This window comes from Crassostrea angulata, chromosome 8 (genome assembly GCF_025612915.1).
Source record: "Crassostrea angulata isolate pt1a10 chromosome 8, ASM2561291v2, whole genome shotgun sequence".
NCBI classification, from domain to species: Eukaryota; Metazoa; Mollusca; class Bivalvia; order Ostreida; family Ostreidae; genus Magallana; species Magallana angulata.
In genome coordinates, this window is record NC_069118.1 from 50,174,495 (window position 1) to 50,186,514 (window position 12,020).

The window sequence follows — 12,020 nt, forward strand, 5'->3', positions numbered from 1 at the left end:
TGATGTATATTATTCGAAACTCACATTACCAGCTTACCATAATGAGAAATACTACGATAGTAGCTATTTCAACATCATTTATAATTTTTTTTCTAATAAAATTATCATTTTTACTGGCTAATAGTTATATATATATATAAGTTTGATATATATATATATATATATATATATATATATATATATATATATATATATATATATATATATATATATATATATATATATATATATTCATTCGAGAGAATTTGAGTATTGTGTCTGTTAAAACCTTTTTCCTATAACTTTTACCAAGTATTTATCAGTTTTATCTATCTTTCTATCTCTCTATCTATCTAAATACATGGATGGCAATACTACATCGGGTTTTGAAGATGAGGGAGAGAGGAAGAGAAGAGAAATAGAGAGAGATATAATATATGATTGGTGTTTTTTACTGTTCCTTTAGAAGTTTTTAACTGGGTTATATTAGAAATCATTGTTAAGCATCGTTGGAAGTAATATATTTCTCATTGTGCCATTGGTTTGACTGTCTTGAATGTTGTTTCCTGTACAGATGTTGACGTAAGTTCACATTTTTTACATAATATTGACAATCAACTTTAAAATCCACATAATTTTAACATCAATTTAACATAAAAAATCTTCAATTTTGTTTTGGATTCAAGGTGTTTACTATAAAACGAAATGCCTTTGATTATGTACATTTCTTAACATAATACAGAATTTTACCATCGATTTGTTTTTCATTATATTGGTGATGAAGGCCATGTAGGAGATCTTCATGAGTTTCTACAGAAAGGGAGATAAATCCATCAACTCCCACACCCCTGGGACCATGCACCGTCACGCCAGCGCCCTCGGTGGCTGAAGTCTAGTGCTCTTTATAGCTCCATCGTTTCTAATGATAAAGCTGTTAAAAAAGTAAGCAAGCCTGTTTACTTTTAAAATATTCATTCCAGTGTATTCATCAATCAAGTGTGGGTAAGATTATAAAATTCACATGATTTTTTTTACGGCAGGTAAACAACAGTCGTTTAATTATAATAGGGCAAACATGTAACTTTGAACTTTATTATTATAGACTTCTTGAACACATGCCCGAAACTAATGAATTTTTGCCCTTCTTTACCACTTAGCCAAAGAAGAAGATGAGGTAATGAAAACTAAAGCATCTGTGTACCGAATCTCAAAGGTATGGTTATCTAAAAGCTTGAACATGTGTCAACCAACATCTGGAGGTAGTTGTGTACCAAATCTTAAAGGAAGTGGTTATCTTAAAGATTAAACAGGTGTCTACCAATATCTAAAGGTAAGTTGTGTAACGAATCTCAAATGTAGAGTTATCTAAAAGCTAAAACAGAGGCGTGTTCAACAGAGCGAGCGCTCGCCAAATTTTGTGTTGCGGTTATATGGAGTTTTGGCTAGTGCTCGCTCTGTTGAATACTCCCCTGGTTTTCACCAACATCACAGGTAAGTTGTGCACTAACTCACCGGTTGAGCTACCTTTCGCAGGCATTTACTACCATTTGTAGGTATGGTACAAGTAAGGGTGCCTTTTTTAGGCGCATACCAATATGTTTGTTCAGGCCTATGTAGATTTGTCATTTGTTTTTACTCTAACACGATTTATTTTTGTGTGTTTTTTTTATTTCATCAGAGTTAGAACCACAATGCATCGATCTTATAAACTGTTGGTTCGTTTTGTAGGATAATTTTGTAGTTCGAGAAGTGTTTGGACTAGGGGCACACATACCTGTCGGAGCAAAAACTGCTCAGAAGATAACCAAAAGGGAGAGGGTGAGTAAGGACAGTGCGGCTTTGTTATTGCACTTCAACACTCACTTCAACACAGAAACGAAGATTTCCAAAGGAAAAGAAAATCAAAATATGTTAAATGCACACATTTTTTAGCATAGTTTGCAAGGCAAAATTTGATAAAAATTACATTTTTTATCTCATTTGATTGACTGAAAGGGGTTGTTGTTGCAAGATTTGCAAAGGGGAATAGCTCTTCTTTTTTTAAATTGAAGTTATTTTTTTTTCAATGCGGTGATAGAATAATCAGTGCAGCATTTCGTGATCTAAATTTGGGGTGCTTGAGACCCAAAAAATTTTTGTTTTTAGGCCTAAGTGATTTTAAAATCTTTATAAATATTAAAGTTTTGAATGTAAATAATCTTGGTTGAATAATTTGTATGCGTTAATTTGTTCTCTCTAGAGACCCATTCCAATGCTGCTGCTTTCAAACCCTTAACCAAAGCCCAATCCAAGCACTGCGATAAACGCTCCGTCATGATGAACGGGGATTGACAGGACGCCACCAAGCACCGCGATAAACGCTCCGTCATGATGAACGGGGATTAACAGGGCGACGTTACTAGGTGACCTCCGCATTTACTGGATGACCTCTACAAGAAGGATAAAACCTCCAGCTTCATAAACCTCTCTCAAGATGTACTACTATTATCTCTGATTTTGTCATCACTGATGTCACTGATGATGTCATCATCAATTTATGATGTAAAAGTGTAATAGTGTAAATTTGATTTTAATGTAAAATATATGTATTAGATGTATGCTGATTTTTTTTTATTTTAAATGTATGAACTGTGCTATTTTGTTTGATTTTTTTTTCCATCTGCAAAGTGTAGAACCTGGTATTTAAATTATTGATATCATTTTCATTGTTTATGGTTCAGCATTGGCTATGGGTATGACACCATATATTTTCTTTGTTATCCTATGATCTGAGTTATAGAATGTCTCAGGCAATTGTTTGTTCATTTGTTGATTTTTTATGGTCCCCATGACATCTTTTTTCTTCGCTTTTAGTAAAGTACATGTACAAAAATGTACATTTAGGTGAAACACATGTTTATTAGTTTTGTTTTTGCCACAATTGTACTTGAATGAAAAACAAATGCTAATGGTATCTTGACCTTGAATGCGAAAGGTCTTATTAGAACATATTTTTTTAAAATCTGCAGTATAAGTACATATTTTTTTGACAGAAAAGCAACTTTGTTCAAATCATCATAAAATATGATTTATTTTGGAAATAAAAATGATTATTATGATAATTCATCATTTTTTATGTTGTCACTTTGTTTGAGAAAATTGATTAATGAACTAATTTTTGCATGTGTTGTCTTCACTGCCATTCATACAATAAAAATTGACCCCATCCCATCTATATAGTTTAATTGATTTCAACACTCAGGTAAAGAGTTTTCAAATAAAAAAAATTTGTTTATTTTGTAAATTAAGGTTCATGTTACTATTATTGTTATTCTTATAATATACAATATGGAAATTTTCAAGGACGAAATTCAAGTTGTACCATGTTGGACAAAACAAAACCCAAAAACATTTGTGATTGATAAATAAAAATTACTGAGTCTAGGAAATACATGTAAATGGTTGTTCATTTTTAAAAAATATTATTCATGTATTTATGATTTAAAACAAAGTTATTGTACATTCAGTCCAAAGTCATATTTATCTATCTGTAAAAGCGGGTCATATTTGTCATTCTTATGGTTGCAAGTCAGGCTAAATAATTCAGTACTATGAAAGAATTAAAACACTCTTAAAACATTTTTATTTGATAGATATCTATTTGAATGTTGAAGTCGATATTTTGTTTGACTGCCTTACAGTAAAAAATAAATATATACATTCTGAAGAAAATAATATGAATTTTTTTAAATATAGAAGGGACCGTGAAAGAAGAACACTTGGGAGATAGATAATTTTTGTTAATCTGTGATAGGCATGTGCATCTTTTCTACAAAAAAAAAATCAAAAAGTGTTGGATTTAAATGAGATTAATGGAGCAGTATAGCAGTAACCAGTTCAACTGGTCTATACTTACGAGGGATCCATTGTCGTGGCCATTATAGTTTTTGGTCGCCGCCATTTTTAGACCATGTCGATCTCCTTTAGAAGAAGAGTATATATAATATGATATATAAAAGTAACCAAATGTATAGATTTTTTATTATCAAATAACATTAAATTGTAAGTAGATCTGATGGTTAATTTGTTGACTATCTAACCTAAAGAAAAGTGAAATTTCATTTCACCAAGGATGCATATTCTAACGTTACAATGTAGTTAACAAGCCTATGGCAGTGCTCAGGATTAAAAAATACATCACTTCTTTAAAACTATTATGCTCTACACTTAGATTAGTTTTTCCGAGCATTCCAGTTTACGTTAAAGGAGAGATCACTCGTGTTGTTAACATTATATTTATAAGTGAGCGAAGCTTCTTATCTTTTATGAAAAGCAAACAACCAAAGCGAAAACAACATTTAAAGAAAGAGAGGGAGGAAAAAAAAGAAACTTAAAAGATTACTTTTTTGGAAAGACATTTAAGATAGCAGTTACTAAATGAAGGCATTTTTTCGTTATCAAAGTAAAGAAAATCTACAACAAGAAACTTTTTGATTTATTTAGTTTATGACATGGTATGGGACACCTTCGGGCATTATTGGATTGGATAACGCTCCGACCAAAATTAAACCTCATATTACTCAACGAAAGATTTGGCACCCCAAATATACGTCATTTGAAGTTGTGGGTTATATAGTACAAAATCGATACATAGTGTTATCACAGGCTAAGGCACTGGAAAATGTAAATACTTTCACTGGTTTAGAATTTTTAATATTTTACAATATTCAACAAAAAAATATGTTTTTAATACTTTAGAAAGATAAATCATTAAAAATTACAGCGGAATTCGAACTCATGAGTTACAGATTTGTAGGTAACGCTGTAACCCGTTGCGCTACGCTGTTAGGTACACTTTAAGGAAAGAAGTTTTAGGGGAAAAAGAAAAATTAAAGGACAAAATCCATGTTTAGCTATAAATCGCCCTGTGATATGTCAAAAATTAAACTAGGTCAAAATGAAATAAAATTGGTGTTATGTGTTAGTCTAGACCTGATACTATTTTGACATGCCAGAATTTCCCCGCCAAAACGTCTGCTTGCAAAAATATGTAAATGACAAAACCGGTTCCGGATCGGTTTTGGGGTAAAATCACAGCATTTTCGTTCTTTGGTGGTGTTTTTCAACAACAGCACACCCTCTGATCTAAAAACTGTTTTTAAATTATGAAATTGTATCAATAAAAAAAGATATTCAAAGTGAAAGTTTTTGGATCAGAGGGTGTGCTGTTGATGAAAATTAAAATGTAAACAAGAAGAGGAGCAATCCGGATTTACTTATTTTTTGACAGTATTGCACGTTTTTTCACACCTTTTTGTTTTAAAAATATAAAAACCACAAGAATCAAACACATTGTGTAATTGTCATCTAATCTGAAAAATAAAAAGGTACAGTGTGTTGTTAATGAAACGTATATGTGTTCAATTTTAACACCAAATTTTGCGCATGCACGACATTCCATACATGCTTATTTGCATACGTAAACAAACAGCGACTTTTACTTTGCGTGATTAATCTTGAAAATACACGAACGAAAGATCAACAAAACCTATAGAAAATGAAGAAAGAAGAACTCTGAAGGTATGTATAAGAATTTGATTGAATACGTAGATTTCTGTTGATTTTTTCTTGAATAAATAATATTGTTCGCAACGTTCGTCTGCATGATACTATTTGACAGATGAGAAGATTGTTCAATCCGTGTATACGTTACTCAGCCTTAAAGACTGTTTTTATATAGGCATGTAATTAAAAACATACAAGAATGATTATTAATCTGAAGATTTGGTCTAAAAACAATCAATATTCGATAGCCGATACTAAAATGCATACTGGCGAGCCAGTATAGCAGATATCATGTAGGCAAAGAGTGAACGTTAGTCGTCTATATTTAGAAATAAAAAATGAAGGACGCAATATAGGCTAATGGAAAATATATATTTAGTAAATAAATCAACCTGTATAAACCATAATTATTTTCTTAATAGAAGGAAAAACGGCCAAGTGTTTTGTTTGAAAGTTTTTTTTAGTGTACTGTACAGCATATCATTCCCACATCTACCGTAGTCTGAATGGTGTAAAGGTAGCGTTCTCGACTGCAAATCCTACGATCCGGGATCGATCACCGCTCGGCGCGCTTTATTTTTTTCTTAAAATATTGGATAGAAAAATTATTGAGTACACCTTTTTTCAATATACACTTTTTTTCTATAACCCCCCCCCTAAAAAAACCATTTTCATCATAATTTGGCAATTATAGTTTATCATCATATTATAGCAATTAATTAAAGTTAATCTAGAAAAATATGTGTAAATGATAATATATTGATCACATGTCAAAAACAACACTTGTAACACAACTGAAGGTCTGCAGCTCCAAAAAATATTAGACTGACAGTTCCATTAAATACATTGGGGGGGGGGCACTGTAATTCTACAGTTTGTCAATTTGAGTTTTTCTATAAAGTTAATTTATACTTGATACATTGCAAGTATTTGCTTAGTAGTTGTAAACATAAATATTCACAATACATATAAAATGATATCTTTATTTTTTAGTGAACATTAAAGTTGTGTATCACTACATTTTTGTTTTGTATTTTCAGAACATAAAAATGAATGAAGATCAAATGAAAACAGAGAGTAAAAAGATTTTCCCATGCATCCTTTGCAAAAAAAGAACAAGGCCAAATGACAGAAAAAAATGTGAGTCAACAGCAATCCGTCGCTTCCTCAGAAAGAACTTTCTTGTTGAGGCAAACTCAAATGACATTTTGTGCAACAAGTGCAGACATCGCTACCATGGAAACCAGAAAACATGCCAGCAGAAGTCTAGTTCCCTTCCTGTGTGTCAGCCTCTACAACCAGGAATGTGCAGTCCACCATCTATATCTTTGCCTCTCCAGAGAACACCTTCTTCACATGCTTACTGCTTAATCTGCAAGCGACCGGGTCCTAAACTTGTTGTCGTGTCTTCAGCAGCTAGATTTTCAGCCTTTCTTCACCATGAAATCATCATCCCACCTGGAAGCAGATGTTGTCCATCCCACATTGATGAAGGAGAGTTTAGACCTGGTGTTTTGACCAAAATACAGACATTCGAGTCTTCATTTGTAAACAAGTCAACAGTGCTGGAACTGATCCAAAAAATACGAAATTATGCCCTCCAGACCTCAACAAGCAGATTTTCTTTTGAACTGTCTACCATGAGCAACAGTGATTATATGGCACTGACTGGTATCTCTAAAGAAAACTTTGAAGACCTCCATTCCTTTATTTCCAGTGATATTCGAAACACACAAAACCGAGGCACAAGGATGTCACTTGGAATCTTTCTTCTGAAACTGAGATCAGGAATGTCAAATCAACTTCTGGCCACGATTTTTGGAATTTCAAAGTCTTCCCTCTGTAGAGCAGTAAAATCAGTCCGTACAGCACTCATGAAGTCATTTGTACCACATCATCTTGGACTACAACATACAACAAGAGAAGAAATTATAGAAAATCATACAAGACCTCTGGCACAGGAACTTTTTGGTGATTTTACAAATAAGAAAGCTATTGCTGTTTTGGATGGAACTTATATATATATTCAGAAAAGTAACAACTTCCAGTTTCAACGGAAATCATATAGTTTACATAAAGGCAGGCCCCTTGTTAAACCCATGGTTGTCACATCCACAGACGGATACTTTCTAACAGTTCTTGGACCCTACCTAGCTAGGAATAATGATGCCACTATCCTCAACCATATGCTTCATACCAATGTAGAAGATCTGAAGGGCTGGTTCCATGAAGATGATGTTTTTGTTGTAGACAGAGGCTTCCGAGATTCAGTCGATATGCTCGAGGAGCTGGGAATAAGGGCCGAAATGCCTCGCCTGATGAGCAGAGGGCAGAAGCAGATGACAACCTTAGATGCCAATGCCTCTCGTCTGGTCACCAAGGTTAGTTGTTTTCATATTTTGATTACCAGACCTACAACATAAATTCAATCATCAATCATGATGTCAGAAAAACTTCAATACAATTACATTATACAATTATTCTACATCTGTCTTCATCTGAAATATAAACAAATGCTGTTCCAAATCATTGATTTTATGATTTTCATCATTTAAATTTTTTTTCTTTTAGTAAAGAAATATACCCACTGTTAATTTTAAATAAGGCACTTTTACCTTTTTTATGAGTGGTGCTTGTTCTTAACTTTTCAGATTCGTTGGGTTGTTGAGGCAGCCAATGCAAGGATAAAGCGATGGAAGTACCTTGCTCATGTTCTTCCAACCAATCAAGTGCCATTTATCGGTGACTATGTGCGCATCGTGTGTGCCCTCTCCAACCGTTACTGCAAGCCTCTGTCGACAGGAAGTGAAGATGAAGACATGGCCCTTGCATGCAAAATGAGGTATTTGTCAACAAAAGTTAACTCTTTAAAGACATTTGTTGAAGAAAACTGTCTGGATAAGAAGTCTGTAAAGTGGGAAGTGGCTACTGATTCTTTGGAATTCCCCAACATCAGCGAAGATGACATACGAAATCTGACCTGTGGAGTTTATCAACTGAAGTTGTGTCCAAGTTATATTCAGGAGTATTTGGAGGGGGATGTGGATATCTTGGTTCACAGTGAGTTCCATGGGCTTATCAGGGTCAAGCTACAGAGTCGTCATGTTTCTTCCCGACAGTATCTGCTCTGGATCCAGTTTTCCGAGTCTGATATCACTGCATGGTATTGCAGATGTCGAGCGGGTGCCCGTGTTGTGGGAGTATGTTCCCATGTCGCCGCCGTTATCTGGTTTCTCGCTGTTGGGAGACACAACAGGGAGGCTATTTCGTCTATTCAAGACTGGTCCGAGTTTGTCACTGATGCAGCTGTCATTGACGAATCTGAGGACAGTGATGACAGTGAGGTAGAGGAGTAACTGAGTTCATTTTTCTTCTTCTAGTGATTAATCAGACTCTGTTGGTATCCTGAAAATATGAACATTTTTGATTTATAATATGAAATATTCATTTATCTGATTCATTTAAACACAATACAGATCTGGTTGCATTATTATCACACAAATGTTTTGTAATCAACAATTTGTCAATTGTAACATATTATGACTTAAGCGAGAATTATATCATAATTTTTTTTTACATATATACTAGTAGAAAATTCTAATACAGTGTCAAAAGATATTTTTGTGTATTAATTTAAATAAGATGTTTATTGTTGTCGATAAGTATATACAATCTATCTAAATCATGATGGAAGCACACTACCTAGTTTATATTATGCAACTTTCTTGTCAATTACAAAATCTTCACTGCAGATAAATTGTACCCTGATTACTGGTATATATATATGTTTGTATAACTTGAAAACATTGTTTGCACTAGATAGGGGTATCTCCTCTGTATAGACTAATGTCAGTGCATTTTGCATGATGTGTTCTGTTATCATGTTTGTTTAATATTGAATCATTTTGTCATCTCATTTTTAAACTAATTGACAATGTGCCATAACAAAGAATCATTTACTTTATGATTACCATATTTGTTACCCATTATTTGCTATTTTAATTTCTGTGTTAAATATGTTACATGTAATTATTCTTTTATATATTTTTGAAATATAAGAGTCATTGTTTGGGTTGAAAATGGTAGTTACATATATGCTATGTAGTCACTAGAGCTTAAAATATGTTACAAATAGAGTATAGTTATTGCTGTCGTTGTTTTTTTTAATACATGTAGCTCTTCTTTGTTTTGCATTCAAGTTGGATTTAATGTATATCCTTGTACATTCTTGGAATTGGGTAAATGTGTGAGTGACTCAGATCAGCTGATGAAAAAATGCATGATATGTGTTAATAAATAATACTTTAAATAGCAATTAAACAATAATAAACCAATCTATAGTGAAGTGAACTTTTTCCCGCAATGAAATGGAAACGCTGCCAACACACCATACCACAGTACCATGCGGCTATGCAGCGTGTTGTACATTACATGTGACTCGATCGTTGATCTAACTCTTTTTATAAAAACAATTCAAATATTTCTTATTTTATATTTCCTTACGTTACAGAGAGAATATCGAGATGTGTTATAACACTTACTTTACAATTGCGTCGATGAAATCCTTTGCATTTGTCGCTGTACAATCCTGTTTGTCACCGTGCGAAATCGTGTCACAATGGCCGACTTTACGGAAACTAAGGTGTGCCATTCGGGTAAAAAAGAATTCAATTCCGTTTCTTTCTCGATTAAATTCTGATAATGAACTTATCTTTAACTTCAATTTAATGACAAATACATTCAATTTCATAGTTAACAATATAGTTAATATGTAATTTACTTGAAGGCTCTTTTAAAGACGTAACGTCATGCTTGACGCTATAAAAAGCACGCGTTTTTCGCTATTATAGTGTCTTCAAATAAACATCAGAAATATAATTTCTGAATCCTTAAACACCAAAAAAAGTTACATAACGAATGAAAAAATGTTTTAGAATATTTTTAATACAATTTTAATTGCTTTTGACGTTAGGCCGATTTTGGCTAAACATGGATTTAGTCCTTTACTGTATATCTCGATCGAAAGTACGTCACCGTATTGAGTTATCCCATACCACTTTAAGAAAATTTTTGATGAACTATTTCTTTTATTTTTTTAGGGGGAGGGGTTAGTAACTGCACCTGATGTGACAAATGTGATGGAACGTTTTCAAACTGATATACTTCAATGTTGTAAGTGAAAAAAAAAAAGTAGATTTATAGGTGGAAAATAATAAAATCTACAAATTTTTCGCGATCTTATTTTTACACTGTCGTATATAGAAATCCGTTTTTAGAAACACGTTTACGCCCAAATATAAGTAGAGATGACTTCCTGGATCGTCACTTATCTTATAGATCTTAAGTGGGTAAAGGTCACCGACATATTGTGGAGCTACATTCTTTCGAAATCAACAATATCACATAGCAAAACCTTGTAAAAAAAATCATTCTAAATCTTGATGTCAATGACATCACAGCGCGGTAGATTTAAGAGACGGCTACTGAATTGCAAGCGAAGATTTACTATTTTTAGGTCTCTGATAATTTTGAAAATGCATTTTATGGCCAAATATTGAACCATTCACAACGTTTAAGTGTCAATTTCAGTCTTGTCAGTTTCAGCCGCTGTAGATTTCGACATTTTAAATAAACGGGGCGTGTAAATTGCAGTCTTACTGTTGTTTAGAGCCATGAATTAGAACCATTTTAACAAGAACTTGGACTTTGGGTAGTTGTTTCAAACTGCATTGTGACGTAGGCCTGTCTATTTCATTGCTGGCATTACAGCTATGGCCCTTTGAAATCAACTAGATTTGTCTAGCCTTTGAGCTAAGGCTACGCAATCGGTATGTATTTCGCTTGAAACCAGCGTCATTTTAACTTGTTGTGACGCAAGAAATGGATGGTTACATCCTACTGAAAGTCCAAGGCCGTGTTAAGATGGTTCTAACTGTAAGTGTCCGTAAGAAATAGAGTAGATAATACGTGGTAGATGTAAATATTATACCTTAAGGTACCTCACAACATCAAGACTTATACTTTTTTAGATTTCGTATATATGGTGTTTAAAGCATCGACTGGTGAACCACAGAACATGAGTTCGAATACGCCCAGGCATTTTGTCCATATTAAATGAATTAGATTTTTGAACATCATAGTTTTTATCGAAAATGCATGTTTTTCGCCCATTTGACAAACTTACTTCTTTTTCATTATACTATCTATAATAATCAAGTAATATCCTGCTGATTTGAGAAATTATTTCAAGGCGTACTGAGCCATCTTAATATGAAAAATAATGAAACACTAAATATGATTTAAAGATGACGTTATTTCAATTTATATAATTAACTGATATTTCAGGATCTTCTACCACTTAGAGTGATTGTAATTGTTCGTGGCTTAAATTTACTATCCCATCTTTCTTTAAGTAACACTTGGTGAAGTTTGAATTGATGTATGTAAGGGGTAAGTACATCTTACTTTTCATTGGAGTGACTTTTTGTTAATGAAAT

The 12,020-nt window shown here is 33.1% G+C and overlaps 1 protein-coding gene and 1 long non-coding RNA gene across 2 annotated transcripts; both read left to right on the forward strand.

Annotated features, from left to right (window-relative positions):
- Positions 1-739: 739 nt before the first annotated feature.
- On the forward strand, positions 740-3,680 carry LOC128160180 (uncharacterized). Its single transcript, XR_008240248.1, has 4 exons — positions 740-921; positions 1,137-1,192; positions 1,708-1,797; positions 2,219-3,680. It is a non-coding gene; the product is annotated as an uncharacterized LOC128160180 (long non-coding RNA).
- Positions 3,681-6,500: 2,820 nt separating this feature from the next.
- Positions 6,501-9,955, forward strand: LOC128160254 (uncharacterized; the record flags this gene model as incomplete). Its single annotated transcript, XM_052823551.1, has 2 exons — positions 6,501-7,904; positions 8,175-9,955. Coding segments are annotated over 2 exons (2,109 nt in total), but the record flags the coding sequence as incomplete, so codon positions are not given.
- Between the last annotated feature and the right edge of the window lie 2,065 nt (positions 9,956-12,020).